Source organism: Cervus canadensis, chromosome 7 (assembly GCF_019320065.1).
Source record: "Cervus canadensis isolate Bull #8, Minnesota chromosome 7, ASM1932006v1, whole genome shotgun sequence".
Lineage (NCBI taxonomy): Eukaryota > Metazoa > Chordata > Mammalia > Artiodactyla > Cervidae > Cervus > Cervus canadensis.
Window position 1 is genome coordinate 23,276,592 of NC_057392.1, and position 14,510 is coordinate 23,291,101.

Below are 14,510 nucleotides of genomic sequence, written 5' to 3' on the forward strand. Positions count from 1 at the left end.
CCCCACCCCTCAACTGCAGGTCACCTGCAGGGTCCTGGAGGCAGGCAGGCCGGCCTGGAGCTGGGGCTGTCTGACCTGCAGACATGGATGACGTACCCCCAGAATGCACGCCTGAGGAAGAGGAGGCCGTGGGCACAAGGGAGACAGGCCTGGGAGTGCCCGTCAACGGCCCCCACAGCCCATGGAGCTCTGGCGGGCTCTCGGGGGCTGACGGTCAGAGGCCACCTGCTGACTGCACTCCCCTGGTCCTCAGGGTCCTGGCAGCCCGTCCGCATCCCCACAGTGAATGCCAGCACTGAGCATCTGGGACACTGGCTGGTATCAGACCTGAGAACCCCCGGCCAGGGCACAGGGCCATCTGGACAACCCCACACAGAGTCCTGCCCAGGTTCCAGTCCTCAAGCAGTGTGACCTCCGTGAGCCCCGCCCCCAACTATCTACCTGGGAAGTACACCAAGTCAGTAGTTTCCTGGCCACACGGGCAGCAGACAGGCCTGCTCCTCCTGAGGACATAAGCCCCAACAGGAGCATCGAGTCCTCTCTCCCCTCCTGCTGACGTCTAGGGCTCCCCCTGGCAGCGAGGGCTGGGGTGGGGTGGGAGGACCCTCCAGCAGAACACACCTTCAACTCCCCCCAGACTAATAACTTAGTGCAAGGTCACCGCAGGAAGACAGAGCCCCGAGTGGGGCTTGCGGAGAAATGATACTAAATCCCAACTGTCCCTCTCACATCCTGAGACAGAGCAGATGGGACAGTGGAAACACGGACAGCGCCCATTGAGGAAGGCTGGAGGCAGTGCCCTATCAGACTCGAGAATTAGGCAGGGAGGCATGAGTAGCTCCACTCTGCCGGCCCCTCCCCTCACATTTAAAATGCCATTTTCTTTCCCGCCCCAAGAAAACCCTCTCAGCCATGGACCTGGGGACAGCCTGCCAGTTTCCTGGTCATGATGCAGTTCCCTTCTAACACATCACATTCAGCTTGCTAATATTTTAAGTATTTTCTATATTCATGAGGGAAATTGATCTATATCTCCTTTTTTTGTGATGTCATGTTTACTATCAAGGTCGTATTGATCTTATACAATGAGTTGCAAAGGGTTCCCTCCTCTCTTTTCTGTATGCTGTGTTAGATTGCTATTTCTCTCTTAAATGTTTGATAAATTCACCAGCAAAGCCATGAGAGCCTAGAGTTTTCTTCTGGGAAAGTTTCTGATATAATTTTTTAACTATCAATAAAGTCACTTAATGTTTCCACTTCTTCTCATTCCCATCTAGACAACAGTTGTGGCGTCTGAGGAATCTGTCCACATCATTTGTGGACAGTGTATTCCACAGTGTATTCCACACCTACATGGTGGAATACAGGCATCACACAGTTCGTATTTCCTTGCTACCCTCTCTGAAGCCTCACACCTCTGAGCACAAATAGGTACAGCCAAGGCAGAAAAGCCAAATGTAAAAGTCCAGCAACAGTGCCAGTGGGTTTTGCAGGAGCACGTACAACAAGCAGAGTGGAGGGACTGATGTGAGCCAGGGAGAAGGGCGCAGGCTGACTTCTGCAGGATCTGTACTGATGTACCACTTGTAGTCCCAATACAGGTTCTTAACTTGGTCAGACTAGAGGCCTGTTAACTTTTCTCAAAGCATCACCTCTTGGTTTCATTGATCTTCTTGCATCGGATATCTACTCTTCTGTCCCGTATTCCCTTCCTTCTACTTACTTTGGTTTTAAGATTCTTAAGGTGGAAGCCTAATTTTCAGCACTAATACGTAAGCCTATAAATATTTCTCTAAACACTGTGTTACTGACAACCCACAAATTTTGACGTTATGTTTTTATTTTTGTTCAGTTTGAAATACTTTCTAATTCCCCTTGTGCTTTTATTTTTATTCCAGATGATTTATTTTTTATGTCTTTATTTTTGGCTGTGCTGGGTCTTTGATGCTACACAAGAGCTCTCCAGTTGGGGGCTACTCTCTTCACTGCAGTGTGTGGGCTTCTCACTGAGGTGGCTTCTCTAGAGCGCCCGCTCTGGGTGCACAGGCTTCAGGAGTTGTGGCACTCGAGCTTAGTTGCCCAGTAGCATATGGGATCTTCCCGGACCAGGGATCAAACCCATGTCCCCTGCATTACAAGGTGGATTCTTAACCACTGAACCACTAGAAAAGCCTGACTATAGATGATTTAGAAGTATATTTGTTTCATTTCCATATATTTGGGATTTTCTAAGACTTTTTATTACTGATTTCTAACTTAACTCCACAGCAGTCACAGTACACTCTTTACAGTTTCAATCCTTTTGATTTTCTTGACACTTGTCTCCTGACCCAGTACATGGCCTATCTTAGTGAATTAGCACCAGAAAGAATGCTATGTTATATAAATGCAGCTACTCAAGCTGGTTGGAGGTTTCGTCTACAGTTGCTGAGACAAGTACCGCAATCTCCGGCTTTTATCATGTATTTGTCTAATTGTCTCTGTAGTCCCACCAGTTTTTGCTTCATGTATGTTGAAGCTCTATTATTAGGTGCATATAAGATTGTTAAGTCTTCTTGTTGAATTGACATTTTTATCATTAGTAAATGTCTCTATTTCTGATACTGTTCCTTTTCCTGAAATCTACTAATATAGCACTTTTTCTTATTTGTGATTTCATTACACATTTTTCCTGAACTTTCACCTTTGTCCTGTATCTTTATACTAAAAACTTCTTATGGAGACTTCCCGAGACTGGTGGTTCAGTGGTTAAGAATCCACCTTGCAATGCAGTGGACATGGGTTCAATCCCGGTTAGCGAACTACGATCTCACATGCCACAGAGCAACTAAGCCCACACACTACAAACTAGAGAGCCCATGTGCTGCAACTGCTGAGCCTGCCAGCAGCAACAAAGATCCCGCATGCCACAACAAAGACCCGATGAAGCCAAATAAATAAATCTTACCAAAAAAAATAGAAATTTCTAATGGACAACATAGATGTGTCATGCTTTTCATCCAACATGACAATCCCTGCCTTTTAACCAGAATGCTTAGCCCTTTACAGTTAGTACAATTATTTGAATTGGTGATGTACGTCTTTGTTGCTTTTCGGGCTTTTCTCTAGTTGTGGTGAGCCAAGGCTACTCTCTAGTTGCAGCAGTGCATGAGCTTCTCATTGCAGTGGCCTCTCTTACTGTGGAGCATGGGCTCTAGGGCGTGTGGGCTCAGTAGGTGTGACTTGCGAGCTCTAGAGTAAGAGCTTCAGCAGTTGCAGCTCCCGGGCTCTAGAGCATAGGATCAGTAGTTGTGGTGCATGGGCTTCGTTGCTCTGCCACATGTGAGATCTTCCTATATCAGGGATCAAACCTGTGTCTCCTACATTGGCAGGTAGATTCTTTACCACTGAGATACTAGGGAAGCCTAACTTACCCGTTTTGCTTGCTTTTAAGCTGTATTCATCCTTAGTTTTCATCATCGATTATCATGAGCCTTGAAGTGGGTTTTACTTGGGCTTTTTGGTCTGTGATTATCCTGCTACATGGGTTGAGCTTCATGAATGTGAGCTTATACGTATCATGTTTGGGAAAATTTCAGCCACAGTTACTTAAGTATTTTACTGCCTGCCTCCTGCCCTCCCTCCCCATTTCCTAGGACTCAGATTACACAGGGTGGACCGCTCACTATTATCCAACAGGCCACTGAAGCTCTGCTCATTTTTTTGTCTTCTGGCCACCTTCAGGGCATTTCAGTGCCTGTCTACTCCTGGATGACCTGAGGGCAGGCCCTGCTCCTCCATCTTCCCGAGAAATGGGGGGTGTCAGGGAACACGGAGCTGAAGGCTCGCTCTGTCCTGCACCCATGAATATCCTTGCTGTGGGGCAGGCACCAGAGTCTGCCTGAAGCCACCAAAGCAGCTGCTCTGCAGTGATGGCAATGCGGGTCTCAAACAGCCTCCGTGCAGTACTTTCCCATGAGGAAGCCTGCAAGTCATGTACCAATAATAGGCTCATAGAAACTAATGGGGGAATCATTTGCACGAAAGAATACAAGTAACTCTGAAGTTACCAGTATCACCCTAACCCTGAGTGAGAAACGAGGGTCTGTAGAACAGCAGCAGAAATTCCAAGTAAAAAACGCAACCTTGAGGTGCATTTTTCCAAGTGAAAAACGCAACCAATGTCAAGGCCGGCTGCCCCAGGGCCCCTAGGAAGTTTCCTGAGCTCTCCAGAGCTGCATCTCCAGCTTCCAACATGGATACTTCCAAGGGCAGTTCCTGTGATCCTGCTGGAACCCAGATGCCTTATGGAGAGAAGAACCCAGATGCCCCCTCCCCACAAGCAGGGAGAAAGCCGAGCCAGGAGCTTGGAGGCTGACAACACCAAGCAAGTCAAGCAACGTCCCTCCCAGTCCCCTTTGACTTTCTGGCCTTCATATCCCATTGTCTTGTGCGTCTAACTTTTTTTTTTTAAACAACAGGAGTGATAAATAAAACTTTTTACTGCAGATGGAGAGATGAAACTAAATCAAGCCAGCCAATTAACCTGTAATTAGTTGCTGAGAGCTGAGAGAATGAGGAAGCCATAGTTGATGGCATCAGTTTTTAAACATTTTTATTACCAGAAAAAAATTCAGATCTATGTATCAACATTGGTTATGCTCAGTAAGGAAAGTACTTTCTTGGAGGCACATTTTTATTATTCGTTAAGCACTTTGGTTAGAGAATCCCTCAAAGGGTCAGATCTGGTTTATGTCCTGGTGAACATTCAGATTTTGCTCCCGATAACCAAAAGAAAAGCAGTGTGAATCAAGATCCATTAATCCTTCACCCAGGATAGAGAACTTGATTTTTCATCAGGCTGAGGCAAGTATTTCTCCCTCAGATAACTCGAGTGCCTCCTGCTTATCTTGTGCAGTTTCTTTTTCCCTGAGACTGAGGGGTGGTGGTCCAGTGTCCACCATGGGGCGTGAAGGACCCAAGTCCATGACTGCTTCCAGGACAAGACAAGAGCACTACGTGCCTCTGCCTAGGGGCTGGATCTGGGCACTAAGGTAACTGGTGAGACAGGTGACTTTCAATAATGTTTCAGTATAAAGGTGGATGTTCATTTCTTTTCGGGAAGCTTAGTGTTTTGTCCAGTGACCTGGTCATGCCTGGCAGTGGCTACTGCCAGGAGCAAACTGGTAAACCACTGTCTGCTGCTGGAACAAGAGCAAACTGGACCGATCCCAAAGGGTCCAGCACAGCACCTTCAGCAACATAAACACTCCTTTAAAAGTGCCCGCAGAGTGCTGACATTCAACCAGCACAACTAAACACCACTAGGTGCCAGTGGGGCGGTTCGTAGAGCAGCAGGACCTGCCTGCCTACCTGTGCCCAGGCCCTGCAAGGCTTGCAGCAGGAGGACCACCACCTGGGGTAGTTGGGGGAGGGGGACTGGGGCAGCTCAGGAAAAGGCTCCTCGCAGGCGAGCCCCAGACAGAAGTCAGGGACTGCACTGGGGGCCCCAGGACCAGCGGGAGCAAGGCCACAGGGTGCAAACCTCCAAGAGGCCTTCAGGGTTCCCGGCAGGAATGGTGGGAGCAGGGGGGCATCCAGGCGTCTCTGGCTGTCTGAGGGAGAACAGTTGGCTGGGGGAGCGTGGCTGGGGGAGCGTGGCTGGGGCTGCCGTCAGAAGGGGAGGTGGCACCTCTCTGGGTCCCTCCAGCCCTGGGGTGGGTGAGAAGGAGATGGGGCCCAAGGGTGACACCAGGCCTGGTTCTGGCCCTCATCAAAGCTCTATGGCCTTCACAGCCACACTCCCAGGAAGCCTGCGCATGTGAGCTGCCCATCCTTGTAGGTCAGAAGCAATTCCAGGACTTAAGACTTTCCAACCTGAGCCCGAAGTCCATGCACGCCAAACCAGAGGCATTTAGAAGCCAGAGAATTGAGAGGCAGCACCCTAGAGGGGGCGTGAGGGTCGTCCCCGTGTGGGGCCACCCACAACCCTTCACCCCGTGTTAGCTCAGGCTCCTGCTTTTCTCATTAGGAGACAACTCTAACTTCTAGAGGTAGCCATGCTGGCGCCCCACAAGCTGGTTGAACCGCGACCTGGGGCGGGGCCAGGGTGCAGCATCTGGCTCTCCTCTGAGCAGCCCCGGACACTCACCGAGTCTGGTCCCCCATCCTGGAGAGCCCAACCGGCTTTGGTGAACAGCGAGGCCCAGCCTCTCCTGCTGGGGTGATAGGGAGACTAGCACGTCCCTCAGCCAGAGACAGAGGCAGGGAGAGTTGGCCCTCGACAGCGCGCGGCAGGATGCGTACAAGGCGTAGCCGCTGGTCTCCCGATCTCGGTGGTTGGTCAGGAAAGCTCCCAGCCCCGCCCACAGCTAGGCCAGATACCGACCGCTCCAGGCGGTTCCATGAACGCAATGCGCTGTATCCAGCATCAAGGTTCACTCTGTCGCTCCCCTCACCCGTGCTCCTCTAGCCGGAAATTGCTCCACCAGCTGAAGGCCCCGCCCCCGCAGCAGGCCCCGCCCCGCCCCAACTTCCCCTGGAACTCGGAGACCAGCACCCCCTACCCGCCCAGGCACCCGCAGGCGTTCTCTCAAGGGTTGCCAGCGAGGGCGCTCTCGGGGTGCAGACGGGAGAAGCGCCCGAGGGCCCAGATGGGGAAGACGTTTCTGTAGCTAGTGTAGCTGATGGCGCAGGACTTGTTGAAGACCCCGCTGATGTTCTCCTGAAAAGACACAGGGGTTAACACAGCGGCTCCACTAGGTGGAGGACAGCTCCCTGAACCGGACCCTGACCTCAGCAGGCAGGCTTACCACCCCCCACCTCTAGGACCCCAGGCCCTAAAGCAAACCTCAGCCTGGGCCACCAGCCCCTTGCAGGCTCATGTGGACTCACCAGAAGGGGGGTCAGCCTCCCCTGATCTCATGACCCCATGCCCTCCCACACTTCCTTTTCAGTAAGGGGCCACCGGTTCAGCCCAAGGTGTCTTGGCTGTGAGCTTCTCTCCTCCAGCCCTTCCCTGACACCACCAGCCCTGCCACCAGCCCAGGCCATTAGGACCTGCCACTGTCACAGACCTGCTTCCAACCCTGGTGATGTTTGTGACGCCCAAACCCTGCAGGTGAAACCCCGCCCATAGGCCATGAGGGGTCTCGGGCCCTGTTGTGGGGGGAGCCACACGTACCTGGGGCCAGTCCCCGTTGGGCAGCTGCTTTTCAAGCAGATAGCTGACTCCTCTCTCCAGGGCCGCCACATCAGGGTGCCTGGGAGAGAGGGGCACTGAACACTCCCGTCACCCCTCTGAATGAGACCCCCTCCGGCTGGGTCCTCAGGCTCACGCAGCCAAGCACAGGGATAAGGATGAGAAACACCGCCTGATGATGGACACCCTGAACCTCTAGGCCCGCTGGGAACAGCCGGTCCTCCAGACACCCCGGGGAGCGGGAATGCCACTGGGATGGAGACGAGGGGGCAGGAGGGCAGCCCACCTGTGGCCAAGCGAGCTGTCCCTGCCATAAGCAGTGCTCTCCCGTCCACCTGGCCACTGGTCCTCAGGGGCCTAACCTCGTTCACTGCTGGATGAGGCACCAGGAGGCACGATGGCTCAGGTCAAGGTGCAGCCTGTCTGCCCCTGCCCACACCCTTGGCCTTCCTCTGAGGGGTTTAGGGAGGTTTCCCAATGGCCCCAAATCCAACAGGGGGCACAGACTGGGGCACCACATACACGTCCGTGTGCATGACTCTGTGTGTGCATGTCATGTGTGCATATGCCTGAGTACATTTGTGACACAGCCGCTGCAGGTGCTGCTACACAGTCATGCCCTGGCAGCCCTGTGCCCTGGCTGACCTTGTTCAGAGGCCTTTTGCAGGAACCACCACCTGGCCGTGCGGACCTGTCACCTATCAAGGTGACCTCCCCCTCCCCCTGCTGCCGTGCCCACCCTGGCTGCCGGCTCACTGTCCTTCCTCCGCCCGACCCCGCGGCTCCGGGAGAGGCCTCAAGCCCCCACCTGACGGCCATCAGCCCCATCAGGGCCCAGCACGTGTTGTGGATCTGGGACCGGGCACTCTGCACGTAGCGACGCTGCTCGCAGGACTCGAAGTCCTCCCCCCAGCCTCCGTCTGCCATCTGTCGGGACAGCAGGAAGTCACAGGCCCGGGAGATCTCCGCACAGGCAGCCCTGCAGAGACAGAAGACTCAGAGCCATCACTCTGGGCAGGGTCCCTGCCCCTCCTCACCCTGGCCAGGCTTCCTCAGGTAACGGAGAGGGGGGTGTGGGCCCCCTGCACTCAGCGCGCCAGAGGGGAGGTGAAAGGGACAGAGGTACCAGCATCACAGGATTTTGAGAGATGACCAGACAGCTGCAGATGGGCTCCCGAAAGTGACACAACCCAGCCTGGCCAACCTCCTGGCCTGTGGCTGCTCCTGCTCCAGCCCAGATGTGGGACTTGGGTGGGGTAGGTGAGCTGGGGGAGGGCAGAGGGCCAAAGGCTTCCTGCCCCACACTAGCCAAAAGGCTCTGCAGAGCAGCGAGGCACAGCACCTCATACATTTTTCTGGAAAACTGATCTTATCTCAATGTTTAAAAGCATGTAAAAACAATCCCAAAGTCAAACATCTGAGGAAGAAAGCCCCCAGCAGAGTATTATGCTGAGAAGACGGCCTCCCACCACAGCACAAATGCCTGCACTCACCCATTATGGTAGGTGTGCCCCATGCAGGCGAAGGCTTCCAGCCCAAACCAGGTGCCGTACGTGAAGCACACGCCCCAGGAGCTGGAGGAAGACAAGGGGGAACAGTCCGGTCCCTGAGTTCTCAGTCACGGCAGAGCGCCAGACAACAGGCTGCAGGCACACCTCCAGCACCCTCTGGAGTGCAGGGAGGGGCTGCATCTGTTTTCAAGAAAAACATCCTCAAGCCTGCAACACGGAGACAGACCTGCCCAACCTGGCTTCCACGGACAGCTTCACAAGCCAGATCCAAGCCCAGAGGAAGTGGGTGAGGAGCCATCAGGCCACCAAGTACTTCCAACGCCCTTGGCTACACTGCCCAGCAAAATGCTGAGCAGTGACTGTGGGGGATGGCCCAGGAGCATGTCCAGAGACTTCTGGGCAGCACAGTGCCCCCCTCCCACCCCTGCCCCTGGCATCTGCACCCACAGGCAGCACTCACCCTTCCCAGGAGCCATCAGGCCTCTGCTTCTGCCGACAGAACTGCAAGCCCCGCTCGAGGGTCTCCCTGCAACACAGTGGGACATCACAATGTCCATTCCAGCAAAGCAGCAGTGCACCTGCTACCCTCACCCCCCACTCTACCGCCTCAGAAGTATGAACATCAGTCAGTCAGTTCAGTTGCTCAGTCATGTCCAACTTTTTGCAACCCCATGGACTGCAGCACGCCAGGCTTCCCTGTCCATCACCAACTCCTGGAGCTTGCTCAAACTCATGTCCATCGAGTTGGTGATGCCATCCAACCATCTCATCCTGTCGTCCCCTTCTCCTCCTGCCCTCAATCTTTCCCAGCATCAGGGTCTTTTCCAACAGGTCAGTTCTTCTCATCAAGTGGCCAAAGTATTGGAATTTCAGCTTCAGCATCAGTCCTTCCAATGAATATTCAGGACTGATTTCCTTTAGGATTGAATGGTTTGATCTCTTTGCAGTCCAAGGGACTCTTAAGAATATTCTCTAACACCACAGTTCAAAAGCATTAATTCCTCAGTGCTCAGCTTTCTTTATGGTCCAGCTCTCACATCCATAGATGACTACTAGAAAAACCATAGCTTTGACTAGATGGATCTTTGTCAGCAAAGTAATGTCTATTCTTTTTAACATTCTGTCTAGGTTTGTCATGGCTTTTCTTCCAAGGAGCAAGCATCTTTTAATTCCATGGCTGCAGTCACCATCTGCAGTGGTTTTGGAGCTCAGCGTTTCACATGAGATACTCTGCATATAAGTTAAATGAGCAAGCTGACAATATACAGCCTTGACGTACTCCCTTCCCAATTTGGAACCAGTTCATTGTTCCATGTCTGGTTCTAACTGTTGCTTCTTAACCTGCATACAGATTTCTCAGGAGGCAGGTCAGGTGGTCTGGTATTCCCATCTCTTGAAGAATATTTCACAGTTTGTTGTGATCCACACAGTCAAAGGCTTTGGCATAGTCAATAAAACAGAAGTAAATGTTTTTCTGAAACTCTCTTGCTTTTTCAATGATCCAACAATGTTGGCAATTTGATCTCTGGTTCTTTTGCCTTTTCTAAAACCAGCTTGAACATCTGGAAGTTCATGGTTCATGTACTATTGAAGCCTGGCTTGGAGAATTTTGAGCATTACTTTGCTAGTGTGTGAGAGGAGTGCAATTGTGTAGTCTGAACATTCTTTGGAATTGCCTTTCTTTGAGATTAGAATGAAAACTGACTTTTTCCAGTCCTGTGGCCACTGCTGAGTTTTTCAAATTTGCTGGCATATTGAGTGCAGCACTTTAACAGCATCATCTTTTAGGATTTGAAATAGCTCAGCTGGAATTCCATCACCTCCACTAGCTTTGTTCATAGTGATGCTTCCTAAGGCCCACTTGACTTTGCATTCTAGGAAGTCTGGCTCTAGCTGAGTGATCACATCATTGTGGTTTTCTAGGTCATTAGGATCTTTTTATATAGTTCTTCTGTGTACTCCAGCCACCTCTTCTTAATATCTTCAGCTTCTGTTAGGTCCATACCATTTCTGTCCTTTATTGTGCCCAATATGAGCATGGTCTCCCTTAAAATACATAAAATAAGTACGAGCATGATCTTCCTTAAAATACACAAAGACAAATGGTTCATAGAGGAGATACAAGGCTGAAGGAGCAGCGATCACAGGTCACAGGAGGAGAGCGAAGGGGCAGATAAAGGAGGAAATGAAAGAGAAAACCTCAGGGACAAGCCCACAGGAGAAGCAGCTACAAAGGGGATCGGTGTCACCAAAAACAGGGTCAGTGACATAGATAGGTTTAAGTCGCACAAATGAAATTTTTTAAGTAAACATAAAGTGAGAGAGAAAATGATACATTCAGAGGGCAGAGAAGATCCATCACAGGCCTAACTGATACTTCTGAAGAAGACCGGGTTCTCTGAAAAAGCTAGAGGTGAAGGTACGCATACAGCCTCAGGATGACCCACCCCCCACAATGCTCACTTGCCCCCAGGCACTCAGCCCATGTCATCCATGAGCGGTGGCCCATAACCTGCATGGAGCCAGCTGACCCTGCAAGTTGACAGTCACTGCCTCCAGCTTCCCCTGACTGGTGGATGGACTCCCTGGCGCTACTGGACCCACCCTTGCTGGTTCTCATGGAGCCACTGTACAGAGGCCCACACAGCAGGAACTCAAGGGTGGCTCCAGCCAGCAGTCAACAAGAACATGGGACCTGGGGCCAACAACCCTCGAGGGATGGAAACAGGCCAACAACTGCACGCATTTGGGGCAGACCCCAGTTGAGGCTCAGGTGAGGCCCCCATGCTGCCAGCATCCTGATGGCCACCTAGGGAAATCCAGAGCAGAGGCCCCGGCTCAGCCGTGCCTAGACTCCTGACCCACAGAAACTGTGAGGTGACAGACATGTGTTGCTTTGAGCGACCAAGTCTGTCATAATACTGTCACTCAGCAAGAGATACTAGTACAAAGGATGAAGGAACAAATAAGTAACATCAGCAATGAAAAGAGTGGTATGACTCTAGTTTTAGCAGAAATTAAAAAGTGAGAAAAAGAAAAACACATACATTTGGAAACTTAGACAAAATGTACAAATTACTCAGAATATTAACTTATCAAAACCGCCTCAAGAATAAAGGACATGAATAGTCCTACAACTACTAAAGATATGCATAAAAAACAAACTTTGCCCAGAAAAAGAACTCCAGGTCTAGACAATTTATAAGTGAAGTCTACTAAATCACCAAGAACAATCATTCTAATCTTATCAAACTCTTCTAGGGAATAGAAAGAGGAAGGAACATTTTCCCTCATTCATTCTGGGAGCTTAACATAAGCTTCTCAATCAGCCAGATAAGAATGATGTGGTAAAGTAAAAACTTCAGGCTGTTCATTAATGGACACAGATGCAAGCTTCCAAATGTCATTCTTAATGGAGAAATATTAGAAGCATTGTCCTTCAAAATCAGGAAATAGAACAAAGATGCCACTATTACCAGTTCTGCTAAGCAAAATACTGAAGGTCTCAGCCAGGGCAATGAAACAAGAAAATGGACTACAGGCCTATGGAATGAAAGGAAAAATATGTCATTTGTAAGCTTTCTCTAAGAGAAAACCCAAAAGAATCTATAAGCAATTATTCAGAACAAAAAGAGTTGCCAAGATGGATTCACTGGTGAATTCTACCAAATATTTGAGGAAGAAATTATACCGTCTCTACAATCTCTTCCAAAGACAAGAAAGAGGGAATTCTGCCTAATTCACTTGATGAGCACAGCATACTAAAAACAGATAAGGACATTATAAGAAAGGAAAACTATAGATCAGTATCTCTAGTAGCACAGGCATTAAAAAATCCTCAATAAAATATTACCAAATCCAATCCAATCATGTATGAAAAGAATTACATATCACAAGTGAGAGTTATCCCAGGTATGAAACAACTGGTTCAACACTGAAAAATCAAATAATGCAATCTATCAAATCAACAGGCTAAAGAAGAAGAAAAATCACATGACCAAATAAACAGCTGTAGAAGAAATATTTACCAAAATCTAACACTTACTCATGATAAGAAAAGCTTTCAGCAAGCTAGGAACAGAAAGGAAGTTCCTCAACTTGATAAAGGGCAGCCACAAAAACCTATAGCTAATATCATATTTAGTGGTGAGAAACTAGATGCTTTCCTGCCAAATCAGGAACAAGAATGTCTACTCTCAGCACTCCTATTCAATTTCATATGGGAAGTCCTAGCTAAAGCAATAGGACAAGAAAAGGAAATAAAAGGTATACATATTGGGGGTGAAGAAATAAAACTGTCTTTGTTCACAGGTTACCTGATTATTTACAGAGAAAATCCCAAAGACTCAACCAAAAAACTCCTGGAACTACTAAATAATTACAGCAAGGTTTCAGGAGACAAGATTAATATACAATAGACAATTGTTTTCCTACCACAATGAACAATTCTATTCTGAAATTAAAATCACAATACCCATTATGTTACCCCCCCAAAATTTGTAATGCGCAGAGTGAATCTGAATGTAAACTACGGACTTGGGATGACAATAATGTGTCAATACCGGTTCATCAATTGTATATTTTAAAAAAGTGTATCAAATTAATGCAGGATATTAATAACAGGGGAAACAAGGTGGGAGAAAAGTGGCTAAACAGGAACCCTCTATGCAATCTTTCTGTAAACCTAAGACTGCTATATAAGACAAAGTGTATTAGCTTTATTAAAGTTTAGCAAACTGTCTAGCTAGAAGACCAATATCAAAATCAGTTGCAGATGATCCTGGAAAGATGGCAGGGCAGGCAGCACAGGAATCCCTCTCCCACCACGACAGCTGCACTGGAAGAATGTGTCCAACATGACTATTCTGGAGGCCTGCCAACTGCTGAAGGACTGGAGGGTACCTGCTCTCAGCTCTTAGCACAGAAGCACTCCCCATCCCCTACCCCAGGGCCCGGCAGGCAGTTGTGCATGTGCCCTGGAGCATCTGCAGGACCCAGGGTGGGCTTCCCTGGTGGCTCAGGCAGTAAGAGTCTCCCTGCAATGCAGGAGACCTGGGTTCAATCCCTGGGTTGGGAAGATCTCCTAGAGGAGGGCATAACAACCCACTCCAGCAGTCCTGCCTAGAGCATGCCCACGGATAGAGGAGCCTGGCGGGCTACAGTCCATGGGGTTGCACAGAGTTGGACACAACTGAACAGCTAAGCACAGCACAGCCCAAGAGAGCTTTCTCCTGTGTGGGAGGACTGACTGCAACTTCTTATTTCTCAAACTGTGGTCACAGACTATTGGAGAATTATGATTAACATTATAATTAGCTAATGTTAAAAAAGAAAGACTGCTGTGCATTGATAGTTTGGGTTAGCAGTTCACAAACTTTAACTGTCTATGAATCATCTGGGATGTTAGGTAAATGCAGGCTCTGGCTTAGCAGGTCTAGAGCTCCCAGAGACTGTGATGTGTGTCCTATACTGTGATTAGGGACATAACACTTGAAAGGGCCTGGGCACAATGTTCTACCTGCGCCAGTGCCTCTCCTCCTGGTGAGCCTGGATTTCCTGGCTGTTTGACAAGCCCACCTTAAAAAGTGCTGGCAGAGCCCCACTGAGGTGCAACCCAACTCTTCTGACCTTTAACCTGTTCCTGTTTTCTCCCCACTTCAATATCCTTTTTCTTTATGCTGAAGGACTTCATTCTTCTTTGGCCTCGCAAAGATACAGGTACCTGTGCTTTTAGGTGTTGTTTTTTTTTTTTTTTTTCAAGAAGTTTTATTGAGGTATAACTGACAGATGGTATATTACTTGAAGTATATAATTTAGTA

The 14,510-nt window shown here is 49.5% G+C and overlaps 1 protein-coding gene across 2 annotated transcripts in view; it reads right to left on the minus strand.

The window, feature by feature from the left end:
- Nucleotides 1-4,577: 4,577 nt before the first annotated feature.
- Nucleotides 4,578-14,510, minus strand: part of LSS (lanosterol synthase) — a 30,581-nt gene continuing 20,648 nt past the window's right edge. For both annotated transcript variants that reach the window (XM_043474635.1, XM_043474634.1), the window contains exons 18-22: nucleotides 9,152-9,217; nucleotides 8,674-8,754; nucleotides 7,989-8,159; nucleotides 7,163-7,241; nucleotides 4,578-6,703 (exon numbers count right to left, since the gene is read on the minus strand). In XM_043474635.1, coding sequence (XP_043330570.1) covers nucleotides 6,572-6,703; nucleotides 7,163-7,241; nucleotides 7,989-8,159; nucleotides 8,674-8,754; nucleotides 9,152-9,217 — 529 coding nt within the window. In that variant the 3' untranslated portion in view covers nucleotides 4,578-6,571. The remainder of the gene's footprint in view (nucleotides 6,704-7,162; nucleotides 7,242-7,988; nucleotides 8,160-8,673; nucleotides 8,755-9,151; nucleotides 9,218-14,510) is intronic.